The sequence below is a fragment of the Rhamphochromis sp. 'chilingali' genome (genome assembly GCF_963969265.1).
Source record: "Rhamphochromis sp. 'chilingali' genome assembly, chromosome: 1".
Taxonomy (NCBI): domain Eukaryota; kingdom Metazoa; phylum Chordata; class Actinopteri; order Cichliformes; family Cichlidae; genus Rhamphochromis; species Rhamphochromis sp. 'chilingali'.
The window spans coordinates 64,028,999-64,053,487 of record NC_137929.1 but is presented as its reverse complement, the minus strand read 5'-3'; the positions used below and the strand labels follow the sequence as shown (position 1 = coordinate 64,053,487).

At 47.2% G+C, this 24,489-nt stretch overlaps 1 protein-coding gene and 1 pseudogene across 2 annotated transcripts; one reads left to right on the top strand and one right to left on the bottom strand.

The window, feature by feature from the left end:
- Positions 1-3,472: 3,472 nt before the first annotated feature.
- On the bottom strand, positions 3,473-23,965 carry LOC308402678 (P2Y purinoceptor 14-like; annotated as a pseudogene). Its single transcript has 4 exons — positions 23,861-23,965; positions 22,662-22,776; positions 4,301-4,560; positions 3,473-4,128 (listed from the first exon to the last, which is right to left on the bottom strand). The product of its transcript is annotated as a P2Y purinoceptor 14-like (transcript).
- On the top strand, positions 8,679-12,884 carry LOC308402708 (uncharacterized protein). The gene is made up of 2 exons (XM_080891755.1): positions 8,679-10,803; positions 10,861-12,884. Exons 1-2 carry the CDS (start codon positions 9,106-9,108, stop codon positions 12,295-12,297), a joined length of 3,135 nt encoding a protein of 1,044 aa, XP_080747881.1. The 5' UTR covers positions 8,679-9,105; the 3' UTR covers positions 12,298-12,884.
- Positions 23,966-24,489: the final 524 nt, after the last annotated feature.

The window sequence follows — 24,489 nt, the reverse complement described above, 5'->3', positions numbered from 1 at the left end:
CGTAGATCAGGAAACACACAGTAACCAAACTGATAACCGGCACTCTGACTTATTTCCTGTTTTTCGTCACTACTATAAGTAAAGACAGTGATGTTATGATATAAAGTGTGTGAGTTTATTACATACTTCATGTGTCTGCCCTTTTTTTGTAGATTATCTCATATTAAGTCACACCATAGCTCTTTGACAAGATGCACAATTAACAGGCTGAAATCAAAAGCGCAAACAAAGCAGAAGATTTTTGATCTATCTGTGACTTCACTCCTATTGGCTTCTTTTTGTTTTAAGATATTCCTTTGTTGCACTTTTATGTTATGTTGAATTTAAAGTGCATTTGTCACTCTGTTTATCAAACCATCCACACAAGTTGCATCACCATCTTCTTCGTGGTCTTCATATCCCTGGTTTTCTTCTACTACAGCACCTCCTACAGGGTGTTGCTGGGACAGCAGAGGCATCTGGCCTCCTTTGGTGTTTCATTCCAGTGAGACCAGTCACCTAAATCCCAAGGATTCATAAACAACACAAGTTTTTACTGAGATCAGAGATCAATATGAGGCTGAACTCAACATGAACACACTCCCAACAGTGTAAATGTTGTTACTGTGGCCAATCTGGTCCAACACACAGGCATGTACAATGGCTACCCTTCCCTTAGTCTGCCTTGGCCAGAGGTTTCTTCCTGTTAAGATTGAGATTTTCCTTCTGACTGTCACCAAGCTCTTGCTCATAGGGGGATCGTGTGATTCTTGGGTCTGTCTGTATTTTTGTAGGGCCTGTGCCTTACAATAATAAGAAAACGTAATAAGACAACTTATTAATAACCTCCCTTCATGTTTTAAAGTCTATTCTCACTATAAATATATTGTTTAGTGTTGAAGGTGCTATGTTGGGTCGGTGTGTTGTGGAATGGGGGGGGGGGGGGGGGGGGGGTTGACATAAGCACCCCACCCATAATCCCCCAAGACCCTCAAAGTCTAAGTTGAAGAAAAAATTGAATTGTGAAGGGGTTAATGGGGTCACTGCTGCAGCCCAACCCTCCAGCCTCCCAATACATGTATTGGGAGGTGTATTGATGCTGCAGATAGAGATGGGTGTTATAACCTTAATAAGACAGATGCAGAAAAACCCAGGACACTGACAGGGCCTGCCCTCCAAGGCCCTGTGTGTGTGTGGTGATACGTTGTGAACCGTAGTGACTATAGTGTAATTAAAAATTCAAAAGGAGGGCAGGTTACTGTAAGTAAGTTAGTACCGGGTAATTCTGTTTAAAAGTTTGTTTCTTGATCTTACATGGTAAGCGCACTGCATTTTCAGGGTACAGGTCGTATTATTAAGTCACATCATTTTTGATAACCAAAGCAGGGCTTTGGCCTCCTCCAGCCCACATTGTCTACATCCCCAGACCGTTAGCGTTAAGGGGACAAAGGGGGGCCAACAAATGAAGGCCTCCCTTTAACCCTGATCATTTCTGCTTCTTGGGATGATACAGCTTCATTTTTAATAAGACATGGTATATCATGAGATCAGAGACTTCAATTTTAAATATAATAAACTAAGGAAAATGCGTGGCAGCTTTTAAACTTTACTGACAGCAAAGAAGAAAAAGAAAGGAAAGCATTTAACAAAACCAGAAGTTTCATGAGAAGGCTGTGTGCAGGCAGGAGTGGTGGTAAAGAGAACCCATATTGCAGACTCACACAGGCAAAATAATGCAGTCAAAACAGCTTTACTGATGAAACATAAAATAACTAAACTGAAAATACCAAAAAAGACACAGATTTTCAGGAAACATAACACAGAGATGTGGACTTGACAAGAGGGGATACAGCAGACGGGGGAGACAGAGCAACTAAGCAACACAGACCGAACATTAACAAAGAAACCAAAAGACTAGAAACAAGAAATCAAACGACTCAGGTCTCCTAACAAGAAGCCCCCATTGAAGAGAGCAAATAGATCAGCAAACAATATCTGAAAGAACATTTGTATTTGTGCTCAGTGGTGATTTTTTTTTCCTTTTTATGTAGTTTTGAAAATAATATATTGCACCTGGCCTCTGTGGCGCCTCCTGTGGGTGGAGGTCTTACAGGACACGTACGAACTCCTGCTTGTTTTCCAATTAACCTGCCCTTGTAGCTTCTTATTGGCAGAGCACACCTGATCCAGGTAACCAGCAGCAGGTAGGAAAGGGATAACTCAAAAACAAGCAGGAGGCTCACACTGGAGGACTGGAGTTTGACAGGCCTGTCTTACAGTAAGGTTAGCACACGTCTTCTCTTCGAGCTCTGCCTGCCACAGTGTGCGAGAATGTTAGATGAGGTGCTTGGGTTTATAAAAACAGCAGTTGTATGAATGTGTGATTGGCTGAATGAAGCTTGTAATAAAAAGTGCTTTGAGTGTTTGCTTAGAAAAGAAAAAAAAACAAGAAGTACCAGTTTATTTATCATAAGCACAAATTAAGCTTTTAATGTGAAAGAGACCACCCAGGAAGTGATTGGTGTGGTAACTTGTGTCAAAGACGAGCGCCTCAGCAGAGCTCGGAGTCTGTGACACATAGGTAGAGTGTTGTTAACAGCACATCACTGAGTACGGTGCAGACCCAAAGATAGAGCGCAGTTGTTCTTCCAAGTGTTACAATAAAGTGTATTGTGAGGATATACTGATGTTTGCACACATAAAGACATTTTCAGGGAGAACATGAATTGGCCATTTACAGCTGCAAGCGTGGCAATATTTCACAGTTAGCTACAGTAACTACTGCTACCCCTGATATACGGTTCATATTTTGACTGTTTTTCTTCTCTTTAAGGGAAAGACGAAAACACTCACAGTAGTGATAAAGGATATTCGTGTGAACCAGAGAGGTGACAGATAGCTGAGCTGATTCAAATCACGCTGAAACCACAAGATGGATCAAATTGGCTTAAAACGATGAATATCATAAAAGTTACAGCCCCAGGGGAAACTGGACACCCACAAAGCTGTTAGTTCCTGTTACACAACTGCAGGATAAAAAAGAAGATGTTACAACTACAGGGGGACCATTTATCGACTTTTACTGTGAAACTGTGTCACAGGACTTTATTACAACTGTAATAAAGAGTAGAGAGTAGAGAGTGTTCCTTCAGTGTCTGACATGTGTTTGACTACTTCTGCTAAGCTTTTTAAACGAATTAAAAGCTGCTGATTGAACTTGCTGATAAGATTCAGAGGAGAAACCACCAGACTGAGATCATGATTTGAATGAGAAAAATGATATATTTGGTTTTGTGACATCAGCAGAAGACGAGAAAACCTCAAAGACAGAGAAGATAAAGTCTGACAGTGGAAACATGAACACGCATGTTGTCTGCATGGGAGTGTGTTTGTGATGAGTTCATGAAGACTTGGGATCCATCACATCACTGAACTCATCTGACTCTCAAAACAAATGTACAGCTTAGCATTTAATAACATGTTGAACTTTTCCTTAAAGCTCATTGGTTTAACTTGTTGCTGTAACAATGTCAGCCTGCTCCTTCCTGCTCTCACTCTCCTGGTTTGCTTGTTGGATGTTCTTCCCCCTCAAAACCTTTCTCAGGTTCACCTGAGCCCGAAAAGTCTTACAGAGGTAAAAGTAAACAAGAGGGTCCAGACTGATGTTGAAAACTGACACCATGGTGGCCACTTCCTTCAGGTAGTACAACACTGAACCAACAGAGCAGCTGCTCCACAGAAAAGTATAGGGAAGTCGAACGAGGTGATAGGGGACAAAACAAACACAGAAGATGCTGACCAGCACCAACATGTTCCTGCGAGACTTCACCAGAGGCCAGCTGCCTCTGCTGTGCCTGCAACACCCTACAGGAGGTGCTGTAGTAGAAGAAGACCATGGATATGAAGACCAAGAGGAAGATGATGGTGCAACTAACATGGGTAATTTTGGAGAACAGGTTGACCGATGTCCCAAACATATAACCACACCTGATGGAGTTTGAGGTCAGTGGTTTCTTGGTGATGAAAAACAGGATGGTGTAAGTAACTGATGCAGCCAGAAGAAAAACCCAGGTGACCATGGAGATGATGTGGGCAGTTCGCACTGTCTGCAGGATGTGAGTTCCTGAAGGATGGACGATCTTCAGATACCTGTAGAGTGAAGAGAAAAGAGGCGGTGAATAACTTCACTAATCAGTCACAGTGTTCCCAAATCTTCAGAAGTCATTAATAATCTGAAAAGCGACGATGTGTGTAATTAACCCATTAATCACAGTTTTAACATGGTTATGAACTGCAGTTTAAATTACTAATGGTTCTGTACCTGTTGGCAGCAATGTACCCCATAAATATGATGCTGGCGTACATGTTGAGGTACAAGGCAGAAGCTCCAAAGCTGCAGTAGAGCTCCTGAACAATAGGAGAGCTGCTGGCATAGTGGGAGATGCGCAGTGGCAGAGAGAGGCAGAGCAGGAAGTCAGCAGCTGTCAGGTTCTTCAGGTAGACCATCAAGCTGCTCGATGCCTGCTGCTGAGCTTGACAACAGTAAAACTTCATGATGAAGCCATTGAGGAGTAAACCCACCTGAATGCGGTGCAGAAAGGATGGGGAAGGCAGGACTTTGGTAGATGCACAGTGAACCTTAAACCAATTTGTAACAGAGCCGGTGTGCTGAAGTTCCATGTCTTGAGCACATTTGAAAATCTGAAACTTACCAGAAACAACAGACTGTAGACCACCACAAAGAAAGCATGGACTGGTGTTCTGACAACATCACAGGGTCGGAGGTTGGGAGATGACGTCGCATTTGTTGAGTCACCCATGTTTCTGGAGAAAATAAATCCACTGACATTGAGAGGATGCAACTTCACGGTCTTAACCTTATTTTAACGCAACAAACCAATTTTACAAACTGCAGCGTAGCTTGTGTTGAGCTCTACTACAAACAATTTTGATCCATGGCCCTTTCTTTCACAACAGATGTCTCAGGTGATTAACGAGTCTTATTAACTGTAATAAAACTGCAATAATACTTTAATCAAATTTTAGATTGGAATCTTTGAATATACAACACTGAATATAACGATATATTCATCACAGATTGTTTACAATGAACCCCACAAAAGAATGTAAGGTTGATTATTAGGCCAGATGGCACCAGCATGCCCTCGATGTTAGTCAGTAATACGTTTCATGAACACTGATAAAAGCGAGCTGTGGTGCTGCTGAGTGGAGGGAATATTGAGTATTTCACCAGTAATCGCCAGTACAAAAGAATAAAAATACTCACCTGTATTTCACCAGTTTTCAGTGATCAGGAAAAGCTGCTTGAGTTGTTATGTCCTCTCAGTTTAATAAAATCACCTAAATGAGGAAACACACAGTAACCAAACTGTTAAACAGCGCTCTGACTTATTTCCTGTTTGTCTTTACTGCTAAAAAGTTGCAACATGTGCACCACACAGACTTATCTGATTTAGTTATTTGGTCTTTTCAAACAGGATGTCTGCTTATTACCTACTTGATGCGTTGTCACTTTTCTTCTTAAATGATCTCACATTCAGTCACACCACCTCTCTCTGACAACATGCACCATTTACAGGCTGAAATCTGACAAAAGAAATAACCAAACAGAACATTTACTGCTCCATGGTTCAAGATGATTTGAGGTTTTTCTCCTGAAAATCAGTCACTGGTCTAAACTGATTCTGTTTACTGGTAGTGCCAGGCCCGGATCTAGAAGGGTGGCATGGGGTTGCATGTGCCACCCTAAAATGATCTCTTGCGACCCAAAGTGCCAGCCTAGTTTCGCATATGACAGTGATGTTTATTAAAATGAGACAGCATCAACACTTTGAGCATAGTTACAGTTAACATTGAATATAAATTCTAAAACTGAATATATTGCATAGTGTTACCTGAACACAAACACTGATGATAACTAACACAATAATAACATAATATTATAATGATGCTAGTATTAGTATTAGTATAATATAATATATGAAGGCCAGGAAAGTTGTGTGGTGTTTGCATGTTCTCGCACTGCCTGCACAGGTTCTCTGTGGACACTCTGGCTTCCTGTCTCAGTCCAGGGCTCATATTATCAGATCATTTCTAATTGATCTTATAAATGAACATAAATAGCTCTGTGTTTGCTCTGTGACAGACTGGGGACCTGTCCAGAGTGTACCCCACTTCTCAACCTCTGACAGCTGAGATAGGCAGCAATGTTTAGCTGTTTTAGATTTAAATTTCATTTACACTGAATCATTTAAACAGCACTTAACATTTCTCAAAGGCAGAAAAATGATGCAGAGATGTTTGATTTTCTTTGAAATGTTCCTTTTTTTAAATCACATGGCTCACATGACTCACAGAAAGCAGACAGCAGGTGGCAGCAAATCACCAAAAGTAGTTCTGCTCCCTGTGACTCTTCATCCCCAGTCTAACACAACAAAGGGCTGAGGTGACATTTAAATGTTTTCAAATCTTTTTCAACTCAGCCCTCTCTCTTCATGGCGTATATGCTTCAGTCAGCTCCAGGTTCGTTTGGCCAGGCCTGTGGAAATTGGTTTAAGAGCAAGTGCCCCTCGAACCCTTCCATGTACCTGGTCGGCGTTTCGACTATGTAAATGTTGATCTGGTTTGCCATCCTCCTTAGTCGCAGGGTTTCACGCACCTTTTGACTGTGTTGGATTGCACAACCAGGTGGCCGGAGGCGGTCCCCCCGGCTCCATGACGGCAGAAGCGATGGCCAGGGCTTTCGTGTCGACGTGGGTTTCGCGTTTTGGTCCCCCTGCTGACATTACCTCAGACAGCGGCCCCCAGTTCATTTTGGAGCTTTGATCTGCCATGTCTGACGGCCCGGGGGTCAAGGTCCACTGCACTACGGTGTACCACCTGCAGGCTAACGGGATGTGTGAGCGGTTTCACCAGTCACTCGAGGCTGCGCTCCGGGCTTATTTAACGGGTGGCAACTGGGTTGACCATCTTCCCTGGGATTTATTGGGATTGCGCAGCACTGAGCTGGTCCTTGGTCGTGTGTCTGGGGAGTTTTTGCCTAGTTGTCCATCTCCCTGGTTCAGCCGTTCTGGCCATTTGCATAAGCCCCGGTCTTTGGGTGTTCGGGGGGGTTCTGCTGGTTTTTGGTGCAATGTGCCCAGCTGCAGGTGAATAAAGTCAGAATAGAAAGTTACAGTTCCTGTTTTGTCTGTATTATGGTGAATTACATATTTTTATGTACTTTACATTTGTTTTGTAGTTGTGTGTCTTATTTAAATGTTACCATATCAACCAAAGAGCAGGGGCAGAGAGGAGGATGTTACTCTCAATGTTGGTGGTGCATTTCAGGAGGACACTGCTAATAAAGTTAGACAATTACACAGTGAATTTGCATTGATTAATATATTTAGAAAATACCACAGTTTTTGTTGTATCATTTTATTATTATGTTCTAATTTTGAACTTAGTTAGCTTTTCCCTCCATCCATTCACTTCCGCTTCTCCTTTTCAGGGTCGCGGGGGGCGATGGAGCCTATCCCAGCTGTCATAGGGCGAGAGGCGGGGTACACCCTGGACAGGTCGCCAGTCTGTCGCATTCGTCATTCGTGTCCCATTTCCCCGTCACAACAGTTGGCATACTTTGTAACATACCGAGTTTCAGTTGGAAACAAGTGCGTCTCATTTACTTTTTTTCCGGGACTCCGCTGAAGCCCACTCAGCAAGGACAGCTTTGAGTCAAGTGCTAAACGTTATCTTTGCATCCCCATCCAAAATATAAATAAAAACAAACTATGTGCAAAAAGGACATGTGAAATCATCTGATGTGCATCATACTGGTGTTTCTTAAATAGATAACGAATAGCATAAGTCACAGTTACCACCTCCCCAAGGTAGACTCCGCACCTTTGTCCAAAAAAATGTTAGTGCAACACTTTGAAAGACCGCGACATCACTGAATGGGTGCACTAGTGGAGGCCACCACGGCAACTGGCGACACAGCGTGGACATATGGGTGTGAGAATGGATACACTGATGTAGCAGACATCCTGCTGCAGGCTGGCTCGTAGCTGTTACACAAACGGACGTGTTGTTGGACGTGGACCCATTCATGTCGTGGTCTTCAATATGTTGCTCTCAGTTTTGTCAGTCATGCCAAAAGATAGTCAATCATTGAGCTGTCCAAGCTGGGCAGACTGGGGACCATCAGGTCCTGGAAGCACAGATCCGACAGGTCGGCCATGGTCTCTATAGAGCTGGAGAGAGCCTGGAGACCTTGCTGACTCTGGATGTCTTCCTTGTGGACAGGATGGCCACGTTCTGCTGGCTGTACCCCCCGTGCATTGAGAAAAGATTCAAAGTCCTCTGGTAAATCCAACTCATCCAGCCCTTCGTATGGAAACACGTCTTGGCAGTAGCTGGTGAAGTCCTGGGATTGGTGGCAAAAGATTTGGGGAACGTCTGGTGACTTGGTCTGGATGTCCAGGATTGACGAGAGCCTGGTGGACTGAGGTAGACTGGGCACCCGGTAGTCTGTTGGAGATGCAAGTGTCATGGTCCTGGGCCATGTGGGCCCAGTATCCTTAGTTCTTTGTATTTTTGTATTTCGTTCCTTATTTAGGCCATGTCTTCTGAGTTGCCCTGTTGTGTTGTTCCCTAAGTGTTTTCCCTTCATGGCTCTCTCCCCCCTGTGTGCCCTCTATGTATTGATGAGCCCTCGTCTCCCTTTGTGGTTGTTTCATGTTTCCCCAGCCCGTTATGTCTGTGTTTTCCCCGTGCTCTCTCTCCTCCTGTCAGAACCTCTGTGCCTCTACATGTCATGTTCAGTTCACCCCGCCCTGTCTCGTTATGATTATCAGTGTCACCTGTGTTCCCCGTGTGTGCCCACTTTCCTCGTTTACCCTCTGTGTATTTCTGTCTGAGTCTCCCTCTGTTCGGCGTCGTGTTCTCCCTCATGTTGTGTGTGTTCCTCCCTGTGTTTCTTGGCGAGCTTTGTATTTAGTTTTCCCAGTTTAGTTTTGTATTTCCTACGTTCTGCCGTGCCAGCATTAAAGCTGTGTTTAAGTTTATCCCCGTGTCTGTGAGTCTGCATCTTGGGTCCTTCTCCTGCCTGCCACACAACGAACCATGACAGAAGAACACGACCACGATATGGACCCAGCGACTCCTGGCAGAGACGTAATACAAGCGGTGGAGTCGTTATGCTACCAGTGGAGCCGAAGCTCTAGTGAGGAGGAGAGGGAGGAGTTACTTTCCTCGTTGGGGACAAGCGTCACGGTTTTTCCCTGGTTATGGGAGGCGCTACCCCCTCTGATCTCGGACTTCCTCCGCACCATCCTCCCAGCCTGCCCTCGGCAGCATCAGCGGTCCGGTGTGCGGACTGCGTCACCACAGCCCCGTGGCCGCGCAGCCTCCCCTCCGCCTGCTGTGAGCATACAAGTCGGCACACTGAGGTTCGCCACGGCACCACACTCCTCTACGCTGGCGCCGTCCCTCTACTCGCCGGTTTCCACTTCGCTGTCGCAGCTCAGTCGTTCACCCTCACCGCCTCGACCGACCTACCCGTCCTCCGCTTCCTATCTGGCACGGATGTGGTCAGAAGACGAGGAGCCGGTCGCCACAGAAATCGAAGTTTCATCCACGACCACCTCAAAGAGGAAGCGGCGTTCGCGTCGCCGTCGCCCCGCGCTACGGCATGTTTCGCCCTCCAACGAGCCACACGAGGATGCGGGGGAGGTCATGGATTTCGACCTGGAGGAGCGGCAGCGTGCAGCATGCGATCAACTGGATGAAGAGCTCCGGTGGAAGCCGTGGCTAGCTCCTGACTATGAGGAGATCTTCCGGGGAACCCGCCTGGCTCTCGGGGGTCCCCTGAGCTTCCAGGAACTCTCATCTACCGCTCCATCAGCACCCAGTTCACCAGCCTCTGCGACGCCGCCCGGCGCGCATGAAGCGCCGTTGTCTGGTTCATCGGGAGCTGCAGTCAAGAAGGAACGGCGTTCACGCCGCCGTCGCACCACCCCACAGCCGGACATTCGGACTCCTAATTCACCTGCTGTGGTGAGTGAGGACGCTGTGTCTTTTCCAGACATTATGACTGTTCATTCAGGAGCTGTGTCTTGTGTGGCGGAGGTCAAAGCGAGCTGCTTATCGCCTGCGCAGCCACCCTCAGTTCAGTTAGCACCCTCGCAGCCACCCTCAGTTCAGTTAGCACCCTCGCAGCCACCCTCAGTTCAGTTAGCACCCTCGCAGCCACCCTCAGTTCAGTTAGCACCCTCGCAGCCACCCTCAGTTCAGTTAGCTCCCTCGCAGCCACCCTCAGTTCAGTTAGCTCCCTCGCAGCCACCTTCAGTTCAGTTAGCCCCCTCGCAGCCCTTCACAGCTCAGTCGGCTACCCTCCTGGAAGCCCCCGCTGCCTGGTATTTTCAGCATCGGCATCTTTTCCCGTCAAGATTTATCGCTAAATCATTCGATCCTCCCTTAAGAGAGAGACTGCATCCTCGCTGCCTTCACCCCAGTACACCAGTGTCACCTGGGTCTCCAGTGTCACCCCCAGTTCAGTCTCCAGTAGCTCCAGTGTCACCCCCGGTTCAGTCTCCAGTAGCTCCAGTGTCACCCCCGGTGCAGTCTCCAGTAGCTCCAGTGTCACCCCCGGTGCAGTCTCCAGTAGCTCCAGTGTCACCCCCGGTTCAGTCCCCAGTAGCTCCAGTGTCACCCCCGGTTCAGTCCCCAGTAGCTCCAGTGCCGCCTGTAGCGCAGGCCCCAGTAGCTCCAGTGCCGCCTGTAGCGCAGGCCCCAGTAGCTCCAGTGCCGCCTGTAGCGCAGGTCCCAGTAGCTCCAGTGCCGCCTGTAGCGCAGGCCCCAGTAGCTCCTGTAGCCCAGTCCCCGATAGCAGTACGGTCCGCTGGTCAGCTTAACATCCAGCCAGGGGTCTCAAATCTCTCTGGCTCTGCATCAGCTCCTGCTGGGAGCTCGGATGAGCTCATCCAGGACTCCGCGGCTCCCACGCCGCCATCTACCTCGTCAGCTGGGGGTTCAGGAGAACCGCACCAGCCTCATGCCGCGTCAGCTGGAGGGTCCGAGGGGCCCGTTCAGCCTCCTGTCTCCGCTGGAGGGTCCGAGGGGCCCGTTCAGCCTCATGCCTCGTCAGCTGGAGGGTCCGAGGGGCCCGTTCAGCCTCCTGTCTCCGCTGGAGGGTCCGAGGGGCCCGTTCAGCCTCATGCCTCGTCAGCTGGAGGGTCCGAGGGGCCCGTCCAGCCTCATGCCTCGTCAGCTGGAGGGTCCGAGGGGCCCGTTCAGCCTCCTGTCTCCGCTGGAGGGTCCGAGGGGCCCGTTCAGCCTCCTGTCTCCGCTGGAGGGTCCGAGGGGCCCGTTCAGCCTCACGCCGCATCAGCTGGAGGGCCCGAGGAGCCTGTCCAGCCACCACCTGCGACCGCCTCGTCGTCGCCTGGTCCGGCTGCATCTGCCTGTGCTTCTGCTACGCCTGGGCCAGCCTCTGCCTGTGCTTCTGCTACGCCTGGGCCAGCCTCTGAGTCTTCGTCCTCGTCTGGCCCAGCCTCAGAGCCTTCGTCCTCGTCTGGCCCAGCCTCAGAGCCTTCGTCCTCGTCTGGCCCAGCCTCAGAGCCTTCGTCCTCGTCTGGCCCAGCCTCAGAGCCTTCGTCCGCTGCAGCCTCAGAGCCTTCGTCCGCTGCAGCCTCAGAGCCTTCGTCCGCTGCAGCCTCAGCCTGTGCTTCGCCTGGTCCCGCCTCGACTGGTCCTGTGCCCACCGGGCCTCGGCCAGTACGCCTGACACTGGAGAGCTGCCGCCGCTGCCTTGCGCGCGGCCGGCCCCCTGAACTGCTCCGTCGTCTCCTTCGCCGCCGCCGCTGCCTTCCGCGCGGCCGGCCCCCTGAACTGCTCCGTCGTCTCCTTCGCCGCCGCCGCTGCCTTCCGCGCGGCCGGCCTCCTGAACTGCTCCGTCGTCTCCTTCGCCGCCGCCGCTGCCTTCCGCGCGGCCGGCCCCCTGAACTGCTCCGTCGTCTCCTTCGCCGCCGCCGCTGCCTTCCGCGCGGCCGGCCTCCGGACCAGCTCTGCCACCTGTGCCACCTGCCTGGTCGGCCCCCCGACCGTGTGACCCGTGAACTCTGGTGCCTGTGGGCTCTGGGTCGGCCCCCTGAACTTTATTTTGACTATGGTCATGTGCTCCCGTGTTTTCTGTTGTTTATTTTGTTTCCCGTTCTGGTCCCTCCGTCCTGGTCCCCCGCCTCCCGCCCTGGGTGGGTTGTTTTCTGTTTTTGTTTTTGTTTCTTGGGTTTGGGCTGTCGGGAGCCAGCCCTTTAGGGGGGGGTGGTGTCATGGTCCTGGGCCATGTGGGCCCAGTATCCTTAGTTCTTTGTATTTTTGTATTTCGTTCCTTATTTAGGCCATGTCTTCTGAGTTGCCCTGTTGTGTTGTTCCCTAAGTGTTTTCCCTTCATGGCTCTCTCCCCCCTGTGTGCCCTCTATGTATTGATGAGCCCTCGTCTCCCTTTGTGGTTGTTTCATGTTTCCCCAGCCCGTTATGTCTGTGTTTTCCCCGTGCTCTCTCTCCTCCTGTCAGAACCTCTGTGCCTCTACATGTCATGTTCAGTTCACCCCGCCCTGTCTCGTTATGATTATCAGTGTCACCTGTGTTCCCCGTGTGTGCCCACTTTCCTCGTTTACCCTCTGTGTATTTCTGTCTGAGTCTCCCTCTGTTCGGCGTCGTGTTCTCCCTCATGTTGTGTGTGTTCCTCCCTGTGTTTCTTGGCGAGCTTTGTATTTAGTTTTCCCAGTTTAGTTTTGTATTTCCTACGTTCTGCCGTGCCAGCATTAAAGCTGTGTTTAAGTTTATCCCCGTGTCTGTGAGTCTGCATCTTGGGTCCTTCTCCTGCCTGCCACACAACGAACCATGACAGCAAGGCTGGGACTAGGAGGTGGAGGAGAAGCCACCTGAGGAGTGCACGGTGTCTTGTGCCTGACCTGTGAAGGTTTGGTGGCTCCTCGAGTTGATTTCTTAGTCTTGAAGAAGCGTGCGCGCCGATTTTGAAACCAAACCTGAATTTTAGACTCCGGTAGTCCAGTTAGAGTGGCCAGGGTTTTCCTCCCATTGATATCCGGGTAGGGTGTAGCAGAGAAGGCCCTCTCCAGCTGGCTCAGCTGCGCCTTGCTGAATATTGTGCGCTTCCGGCGGCACTTTGTCTTCGAGTTGATCGTGTATGGCACATGGTGCACCGTGCTGGAGCGCTGTGCTGACCCGTTGTTGTTGCTGTAAAATCCATCCCGCACGCTGTGTCCGAAGCACGCAGCCGAGTTCTGCAGACACAACACGACCCCCTGCGTGGCATCCTCTTGCACATCACAGACGCTATCGGGCTTTGCGAACGCGTGGCTTTGATGTGCTGCTCACCTGTTAATGGCTGTCTGGATAATAGGTGTCTGTTTGATCCCCTATGGCCTGTTAATGGGCCCCGTTTAGACCAGAGAGACAGCTTGTCTTCAGCTACGGACAACGAGATGCTCCAGAAACCTTAACCCTTGTATGGTGTTCGGGTCTGTGAGATGCGTTTTCAGTTTTTCTCAAAAGAAAAATTAAACAATTAATTATTTTTTCAACCTGAAATTCATTGGCTTTGGCTTATTTTCTGTGAAGAACATAAATCCGAACTAATTTTCAATGACCTCATACTGTACCTCCCCCCACGCATTTACATTACATAGAAGGTGTTCGGGTCCACTGGACCCAGGTCTAATAAAAGTGTTGAAAGTGTAGGTCCTGTGTTCCCACACTCTGTCTTCCTCCTTTCTGGTGCTGCTGATAGTGTTTTCTTCCCCTCCTGCTCCCGCACAAAGTTGCAACATTGTTGAAAATTCAACTATCAACACCGTCTGCTCTGACATTCCCACACATTTTACCCTCTTTCTTGAGGGATCCAAATTTTATTTTCTCATACCCTGTCCCTCCTGCAAATTAGGGGCATAATACTATAAATAAGACTTTGCCAGTGTGGTTCTTTATCACAACTGATCAAGATGGCAAAAGATTATCTGCTGCGAGGGCCATCTGATTGATTTTGGAAGAGAGAGGAGCTTCGGATGATGATGTTGACAAAGAGGTTTCAGAATATTTCACATTTCTGAAAATTCAGAGTCTGACAGTGACTTTGAAGAAGAGGATGAGGTTGAACACCATTTAGTAACAAAACGAAGACGAGTACCCCATCTGCAGCCAGCTCCAGGACCAGAACAAGCCCACCAGACAGCAAGTGAAGAAATATGGATGTCAATAACTGGTGAAATTGAATGGTCTTCTTGCCCAAGAAACCAGCCACCCTGCAGAGCTGTTACTGTGATAAGCCAGGGCCAACACGGCTGACAGTTACTCATGTGCAGGACATCAAGTCTTCATTTGAGCTTTTCATCCCAGATTCCATCCAGAAAATTATTCTGGATTGCAGTAATCTAGAAGGACGTGTGTTTTTGGAGAGAGGTGGAAGGAGATCTAAGAACCCCAAAGGCCTACTTTGGGGTTCTTATCCTTGCAGGAGTTTTCAGGTCCAAAGGGGAATCCACAGAATCCCTGTGGGATGCAGAAACTTGCAAGAACCTTTCAGTGCATCAATGTCTCTGGAAAACTTCCACAACATTTCCAGGATTATCCGATTTGATAACCGAGACGACAGACCAGCTCGACGGCAGAGAGACAAGCTAGCTGCCATTAGGACAGTGTGGGATAAGTGTGTGCACCACCTCTCCCTGTTTTACAACCCTGGGCCTAATGTCACCATTGATGAGCAGCTGATCCCATTTAGTTGTGAAAGATATTGCTTCACGTGTAAATGTGTTGTGTCTTTCCACTCACTCCACTTGATTATAACTGATTTATTTTTTTATAACATTTAAAAAAAAAAAAAAAAAAAAAACGAGAAGCACATTAATTCATAAATGTGATCTAACAAAGGTAAAGGGAAAAAATTAACCATGTTTGCTGTTCATATGGCTTGTAATTGGGATGAAGTAAACATCTGATGAGTAATTTAACAAAAAATTGTTTGATAGTGTTAATTTGGAAATCCAAAACTCTAGCGGGTCCACCAGACCCATGAACACTGGCTGGGTAACAAAAATATGAACACCACACAAGGGTTAAAATGGAAAGATGAATCAAAGCCACCCGCAGGTGAAGAAATAAAATTATCGTGGGCGTGTTTTCTTTCATTTTAAGATCATTTTCGAAGCAAGACACTCTGATTTTATGGCAACTGTTTTGGCCTGAAATTATAAACACATGTGTTACTAATCAACAGCGGGGAGGGGGGCAAATTAAAATGATTGGAAACACCTTGAAGCGCCAGAACGGCTGCTCTGATCCGGGTCTAGTTTTGTTTTTAATAGTGCCCGTAATAATGATATTCATGAACGTATACAGTGTAAGGCATCCGCACTACGAGGAGCGAAGCAACACCGGCACTGTTTTACTGATTTGAAGCTCCAGTCTGTGGCACATCCTCTACCGCGCGCCGCCTCCTGGTGCGCATGAAAGCACGCAGTGGAAGCGTATTGGAGAAGTTGTGGGAGTGACGCTTCTGTCAGCTACAATGTGTGAAGGTGACAAATCAGGCTACTTCTTTTCCCACCCCTTTCTTCGTTGTCAGTTGTGTTTCCACCGAACAAGACATCAAAACACCGGATCACTCGTAGTCCTTTTCAGCCAGTTCCCAGGCGAGTGCCAGACTCGCAGCTCTTGAACTGAGACGGCGGCCTTGTTGATTGGGTCAAATTAGCTGTGAAGTACTCTACGTTCACCCTCTCTCCAGAGAACAATGCGGCATTAAAAAGATCATAAGCCAAGCTCACGTGATTTGATTTGATTAAATGCAATAACATAACAGATGCTGTCGAAGAGGTCCCAGTAAACTGTGGAGTGCAAAGAGTGGCCTGTGTTTGTGTGGGACAAGTTTGTAATGCTGGGAAGTGGTCTGAAAAATGAAGGTGGTAGAAGAAACATTTTCAGTTCCACGAATGGGTAATATAAACGACCAAAGAACTTCTCCCCGAAAGAGTTTGTTTTAAGAGGTGCTACAGACTTGTAGCAGAAATAATTTCCTTAAGGAACCATTTTCGGGAAAGCTCAGACTGTTTGTTGTTGTTGTTTGTTTGTTTGTTTTTAGTAAAGAAAACTTTTTTTCTCTTTCTGCCTGTCCCGTTTGGCTCTTTTGCCATCAGAATTGTTGTCTAAAGGCAAAGAAAGATGCCCAACGGATTTACTTTACCAAACTGACCATCCCAGCCTTGCCATAATGGTCTATTTGATTCACCTTTTATTGTTCATTTTATTTTCACTTGCTGAATACGGGACAGACTTGACTGGGGGAAAGAAAGAGGGAAAGAGAAACAGCTGAGAAGAGGGACGGGGGAGAAGGGCAAAAGACAAAAACCAACAGAATGAGCAGAAAAAAAACAAAAGAAGAAAAAATGCATATATCGATCACCTGGATCACCTGCTGAGAAAGAAAAAAGAAAACAAGCAGAAGAGAACAAGAGTAATAGATTAAACAACATCACAATGATATATGGGAATATGACAGTAAATACTAAATGTTAAACATTATTGTGCAGCACATAAGATCAACAGAACACAGTGTGCTTTGAGGTAGGAGCCAAAAAGGGTGTAGTTTGTGGGTGTAATCACCCGTGTGTACACCTGTGAGCATGGACGCGCTTGTTTTTTTAAAAGGTTCCTTCATGTAATAATCTGCTAGAGAGTGTGGGGGGGGGGGGGGGGGGGGGGCACAGCCCCGTCCTCCGGGGCATGAAGCAGGTATGGAGGAGATCAAAACTCCAGACATCCAGAGGCCCCCAGAACACAAGAGACCAAGGAAGACCAACAGAGGGGCAGCCGCGCCACTGTCCCGGAAAGAGCTGAGGAGAGTCCCAGATGAGGGCTCACTCAGCAGCCGCGGAGCAGAAGCCAGGGGGAGTTGCAGTGACGTGCCCGTGAGCTCCGCCGGCAGCCAGCCGTGCCTGAGTGACCGAGCCCCAGGCCGAGAGGCCGGGGGCACCCCACCTCCGAAGTGGCCCGAGCGAGCCCCAGGCTCCAGGCACCGATAAGTGGCCGCCAAGGAGTGAGCCGGTGTGTACCTGGACGCCCATCCCCGGACACAATGAACCACCAACACACCGATGTCTGAGGGAGTCCGCCACTGGCAGGGGAAGTGGGACATCTCAGGCCCTCCAAACCTTGGAGGGCCTGAGATGTCCCCAGAGAGGTGGCGCCTGACACCCAACCTGACATATAGACACAGAAATACAGGCACACACAGATACAAACATCCATTCCCACCCTCATGCGCTCATATGCACTTACTCCACACTCAACCAACGTGGAGACAGACATAAAGAGACGCTGTACACACGATCACACTCCCCAAGCGTACTCTACGAACCGGGTCTAGGTACCCTTGCCCCTGGAGGGGGGAACTGCACCCAGACCCAGGTGGTGTTACCCTTTTCCCTGCGGTGGGGAGAGGCAGACCGCCCCGACTCCGCAGCAGCAGGGAGGCCCCACACGGCCAACTCCTCCTCCTAGCCCCCCCGCTCCAGCAGGCCGCAGAGAATGAGGGTGAGAGAAGATTCCAAACCTCCCTCCACCCGCTCATATGTAGTGGTGATGCATGTGTGTTCTAAGGTGCATTTAAAACCCAGGAGGGCATGGAGCTACCTGCCAGAGAGCAGCAGGTAAGCGCATGGTCCCTCTTGCTAGCCCTCAATGTCTACGTGTATTTAACCTTGAGAGGTGGGCAACGACGCCAGGGGTGAGGTGTACACCCTGATGGTACTTTGGATTCCGTGTATCGTGCCCACCCCCAAGATCCTATATGTATGTGTAATGAGAGTGTGAGTAATGTGAATGTCTAAGTTGTGGGATAAAATTGAGGCAGAGGCAGCCAGAAGGGGACGGGGGGGGGGGCGTAGCCTCCTCTGCACCCTGGTGACATACCCCTACTCCAAGGTCCTGCATGTGTGGGTGGTTGTGGTGGAGCGGGAAGGGGGAGGCAGCTGGAGATGGGGAGGGAAGGAAGGGAGGGGCAAGTGACCCCTCCCTGGGGCCAGCTCCCCCGCTGACCCCAGTAGACACCTCCATACTCCGCGACCCGCCAGGGAAAGGGGGCCCAGGCCCATCCAGACCGGGGCCCAGTGCAGCAGCGCCTCCCGGCCCCACAGAGCCCGGGACAGTCCACCCAACCCCACCACAGAGAAAACTGCACCCACCCCACCATCCACTCATCTTCCAGACTACATAAGGCAATAAACACCCAGGCTGAGATCTTCCTCCACCTCTCCTCTACCTCCCCCTCCTGCAGAGAGAGTTCCTGAGGAGAGGAAAGCTCCTGCAACGTGTGACAATCTCCCCCACCAGTTGAAGAGCCACTCTATATTTCCACCATGCATTGTCTGTGTTATCTCTCATGCTTAGTCAGTTCTGTCTTTGTGGTTTAATTAGAGTTACTTTGCTTTGCTTTGACATTCCCATGTCCGGTGTGCATCATATTCAGGTTTCTTTGACTGTTTTGTTAGTTACATCATGTTCAGCTGTGTTGCCTTCTGTGGTTTGTTCCCTCTTTGTGTGTATTTATGCCTGTGTCTCTCTCTGTCCTGCGCCGTGATCTCCCTCATTCTCCAGCTGTGTGTTTTTCTTGCTAGTTTAAGTTTCTAGTCTGCCCCTGTTTGGTTTTTGGATTACTACATCCAGCAATAAAGCTGTGTTTTTGAGTTACGTTCTGCCTATGAGTCTGCATTTTGGGTTTAATCTTTCCTTCTTTGCACTGCTGCAAAACTATACTCAACTCTTATAATAATTCTTTTTTATCAGCTGCCAACCACAACCGTGTGGGCGGGACAAGGTTGTTGTTGGTTTACAGTTAAATGGTATTCTTCTACCTAGGGATGGGTATCGTTTAGGTTTTATCCGATACCGGTGCCAGACCGGTACTTTTGAAACGGTGCTGGTGCTTAAACGGTGCTCGAACCGGTGCTCGAACCGGTGCATAAAGAATGGAGAACACAAAATTGGTCCAAAAACGTCTCATGTTCAGCTGTTTTTTTGTAAAAAGATAACAATGTTAGCCTTTTCTGCAGCTATAGGGCATATATGGTATCACTCTTGGCTGGAAGCAGTGCTTAATCAATGGAAAAAACACAAACTTTTTCCAAAAACCTCTCATGTTCAGCTGTTTCCCAGTTTTTCTTTGGTCATTTTAGCCTTTTTGGCCAGGGTGAAGGGAGTATCTGCCATCAAACAAGAAGACAGCTGCATGTAACTACAGCGGTGTTTGCTAGTTCACCTTACATGCATTAATGTAATAACGTGGTTAGCCTACTCAACGTAAATTACACACGAACAACATTAAGCTACTCACGCAGAGAAGAACGGCTGCTGCTGCATCATCATCCGTTATCATTTCTGCTACAGTGGCAGGGCTAGGGGCCAGGACTCTCCTCTTCGTGTTTTTGGGGATGTTGCTAACTCCGGGTCCGATAACAGGCACCACACCCGCAGTAGATGTGCACAGTGTGAGGTCTCGCAGCAAGCTATCAAATACGGTGCATTTCTCGGCTTTAAAAAAAACCGCTATGCGTCGCCAGGTGTTTCATCGGATTTGAGGTTTTACCTCCTTTGACAGTATCACAGTATCAGCTTAAAGCACTTGTTGCTGCTGAGTTTGCATCTTTTGCTGTGAAGTACAGCCAGACTTTTGACTCTTCACCTTGGGCATTTTTAATCTGTAGCTCTGCACTAAAAGAACGTACGTACCTGGGCCCGCCTACTATCCTTGGAAACGTAAAATGATTGGCTAGAATTCAAAGTGTGTGACATCTCAGGGGGGAAAAAAGCACCGAAATAAAGCACCGAAATGTGCGCTGCTTTTCGATCTGGTTACTACCGTTTATGTCAGAACCGGTGCCATAATGGCATCCCTACCCATCCCTACTTCTACCTCTGGATTAGCCCCAACAGTGTTCACTGGAACTTTCCGCGGTCTTGAAACTGTTCTGTAGCCCATGCGAGTAGCATGTTTTTCAAAAATAAGGTTACACAGGTCCTGAGAGAGTTTATTGGTTTTAACAATCATGAGGCGTTTACATCTGTTTAAGTGTACAATGAAAAAACTGAAAGAGTAAATGTAGCTTTTAACGAGCGTCTTCACTTAAACAACAGCTAATGAAAAAAGAAATCAGCATAAAACATGAGCGGAGTGAGCTAGCCTCAACGTGGGACTCATAAAACAAAAAATAATATAATAAATCCAGAGATTCAGCATCATTTCATATATGCTTCTGATGATATATATAAATTTGGATGTAAAATTCATATATTTTTGAAAGATTTCTTTTTGCCATGATAATATGGTGTAGTAGTGTCACAGAGAGGTGTAAATTTCTAAACATATGCAACATGACATTGTTATCATAAAGTGCTGAATTTCATTTAAGGATCCAAATATAGGCAGTCCTAAGGTCCCAGCAGACAATGTTCTCCCCGGTGATGGAATAAAGTATGATGCCCAGGTGTCAGTGAAAAAGAGGATTTTCAGCATGTCACTGCAGGTTATAGCATTACCGTTACTGTACATTGCTTTAGCAATTTCCAGCAGCTCTATGGTCATCTTTCCTGTTTTGGAAAAACACCCACCATTAACAGCAGAACAACACAATTTACCGCAAAGAGGCATAAAGACACTTATACATTATCACAGTCAATACACACTCTTATCAGCTTTGTGCTGAGAAATGTCACTTAAGTGTCTGACGTCAGTGCAGTGGAAACTGCAGAAGGAAGTAGTTGCTGTGGTTTTACATACGCAACATGCAAACAAGCAAAAACATACAGTCTTGACATTCAGTCACCTGTGCTTCATATTGTGCTTTATATTGTAAGATACAGAGCCTACAGTAATGCAGAGAAAACGCCAACCATCAGACAACTCCCATTGAGCAACCACTTGGTGACAGTGGGAAGGAAAAACTTAACAGGAAGTAACCGTTGGCAGAACCAGGCTCAGAAAGACCATATTATTGAAATAATAAAAGTAGCAATTTTTCCTATATCATCAAAAGCCGCAAAGACAATTTTGCAATTTTAAAATTTAAAGCTGTTTTTTTAAAAACAGAACAAGTTTTCAGAAACAACTCGAGATTTTGTATTTGTTTTTTATTAATTTGATCATTAGCCTGATTAAGCTTCAGATTAATGAGTTTCAGATTCAGCTACTTAGCTAATAGGTGAAAGCTAGCAACATAAACTGGTGGTATCTGTGTGGGGGTGGGTTTGTGCTCAGTTTAGACTCATTATGATATCTCAGCAGAACCTATTGTGGCTCATGAGAACTTGGAAAACATGACTCATGACATGGTTTCACTGATCTAATCTGACTCTAAAATCAAATATAACTCTTTGTATTTCAAAAAAGTAGAAATTTGCATAATAACTCATGGATTTAACTCTACAATTTCCACCTCTTTCCTGCTGCTCTCACTCTCCTGGGTTGCTTGTGTTGTTATTCTTGACCCCATGCTAAAGTTCACCTGAGCTCGAAAAGTCTTACAGAGGAAAAAGTAAACAAGAGGGTCCAGACAAACATTTAAAACTGATAAGATAGTGGTCACTTCCTTCAAGTAGTACAATAGCTGACCCACAGAGCAGCTGGTCCACAAAAAGGTATAGGGAAGACGAGCCAGGTGGTAGGGAACAAAACAAAGACAGAAGATGCTGACCAGCACCAACATGTTCCTGCGAGACTTCACCAGCTTGTCAGTGCTGAAGGAGGCCAGCTGCCTCTGCTGTGCCTGCAACACCCTGCGGGAGGTGCTGTAGTAGAAGAAGACCAGGGATATGAAGACTAAGAGGAAGATGATGGTGCAACTGATTTGAAATGTTTTATGAAGGATGCTGAATGACGTACTGAACAGGGGCCCACAGTAGCCAGGGTCAGAGGTCAGAGGTTTGTGAGTAATGAAAAACATAATGTTGTAGGTGATTGTTGGAGCCAGGAGAAAAACCCAGGTGACCGTGGAGACGATGTGGGCAGTTCGTACTGACTGCAGGATGTGAGTTCCTGAAGGATGGATGATTGTCAGATACCTGCGGAGAGAAGAGAAAGGAGGCGGTAGACAGCTTCAATCATTAGTAAAAGTGGTGCAGATATGTTTTTACTGTTGAGGTGAAAGGAGTTGTTGGTGCTTTAGTCAGGAGCACAGAATATGTAGTTCAGCCACTAATCTAGTTTAAACATTGTCATGAATTCAAGTCTGAAATCAGTAAAAGTTCCTTACCTGTCGGCAGCAATGTACCCCATGAATATAATGCTGGCGTACATGTTGAGGTACAGGGAAGTAGCTCCAAAGCTGCAGTAGAGCTCCCGAAATATAACAGACCTGCTGGCATAATCAGTGACACGCATTGGCAAAGAGACGCACAGCAGGAAGTCAGCAGCTGTCAGGTTCTTCAGGTAGACCATCAAGCTCCTCGATGCCTGCTGCTGAGCTTGGCAACAGTAAAACTTTATGATGAAGCCATTGAGGAGTAAACCCACCTGATGAGACAGAGACAGAAGAGATCCTGTTTGTGTGGAATCTGAACCAGGTGAGGGGAATCCTTAATCCATAATCTGAAGATTTAAAACGTACCAGAAACACTAGACTGTAGGCCAGCATAAAGAAAGGGTTGACTGATGGGACAACCAGATCACACGTCCGGTTGACAGATGAAGTCACAGGTTTTAGGTCATCCATGTTTCTGGAGCTGTAAAAAAAAGTCCCAGCCACAGATATTTGTTTTTGGAGCAAATTTAAAAGAAAAGTTTTTTCCCTTTAAATTGCTTTACTTTTCTACTGTCTTATCATGTTCATACAATTCATTTCACAACTGTTGTCTGTGGCTGTTTTGTGATGGAATTTAATTTAATTAATAAAGCACCAAATTTAAACAGTCGCCTCAAGCTGTGTTGTGTTGTATGAGATGGCCCTGCCTGTCCTGTGATGCACCTGTACTGTCTCAATCAATCAGTTGATCAATCAATCATCTCCTCTCATGAGTCTTATTAGGTGTAATTATCCTTTAAATACAGTCTGAGAAGGAGGAGTGGGAATAATCCTCCCCTGAAGCTTATTACTGACTTACGGCTCTGTGAAGTACTATTGGCTTCTGACACGCAAACACCAGCTTTGTTTTAATTCATTATTACACACAAAAGTCCCTCCACTCAGTGTCTAAAACACAGGACAGGAAAATAAGCGCAATAACTCAGCAACATGAATCAGTAACAAAAGAGAAACCATGGACTGATTCATGATCAGCATAACGGACAAAAAAAACTGTTTATGCAGTTTTCAGCTTAGAGCAGGAAAAACTGCTCGTGTCATTATGCCCTCTTGAAGATAAGGAAACACGCACTTGTAGCGTGAAGTCTGAGTTATTCCCCGTTTCTCTTTGTTGCTAAACTGGCGCAACGCATTTCACATGTGGAAAAAAGACAATTTTCTGTTGAGTTGTAATTTAGAAAACTTAGAAAACTTAGAAAAAAATTAGAAAACTCAACAAAACCATCCCCACCAGCTGCACCATCATCTTTCTGTTCTTCTACTACAGCACTTCATACAGACTGCTGCTGCTGACACAGCAGAGCCATTTGGCCTCTTCTGCCTGTTGAATCAGTGCCATAGATGAGCAAGAAAAAACCATATTCTCCTGCTGGATGCTCCTGACTGTGGCAGGTGGTGTTTTGTGGCTCAGCTGCACTGGAGGGATGGAGCATTTGGCTCAGCATCAGAGGTCAGGGCATGCTGTCCTACAAATCGGACCCCTTATCTCATCATCTCCATCTTACCAGTTAGATGTCTGTGAAGGTCCTCAGTCATCCAAGTCATCGTAGTCTAAGGAGCTTGGAAAGAAAAGCCTCTGGACTTCTTTAAGTTACTTGAAGACGTTTCACCTCTCATCCGAGAAGCTTCTTCAGTTCTAAGGGTCAAATGGTGGAGAGTCCCAGATTTAAACCCAGTGGGAGTTTCCCCCCAAAGAGGGACAAAGGACCCCCTGATGATCATCTACCTAATCACATGAGCTGAGGTGTGAAAACAGGTGTGGGTCACAATCAGACAGGGTTTCTGGTGAGCTCATTGTGAAACCTGGCCCCACCCTATCATGTGATTTCCTGAGGTCAGATGGCCCAGGATGTGAGTGGGCGTTAAGGCGTCTGGGAAGGGATCTCAAAACTGGATTATAGATGGCAGACAGTTGGTGTCGTAAACCACCGCCTCTGTTCAAGGATACCAGTTAGACACCGCCCACTGGATTCCATTGGTTGGGCCGGTGGACTCCACCAGAAACATGGCCTGTGTGTTTTGTTTATAGGAGTGAAAATGATAGAGAAAGGACATTTAATGAATTTAAATGTCCTTCTTTTTTTAGGCTACTAGCCAGGTCTCTCTTCTAGGGATGGGTATCGTTTAGGTTTTA

Coding starts and splice junctions, on each gene's coding strand:
- LOC308402708 (XM_080891755.1), top strand. CDS start 9,106: ATGACAGAAGAACACGACCACGATATGGACCCAGCGACTCCTGGCAGA. Junction 10,804..10,860: donor CAGTGCCGCCTGTAGCGCAG/GTCCCAGTAGCT, acceptor CCTGTAGCCCAG/TCCCCGATAGCAGTACGGTC.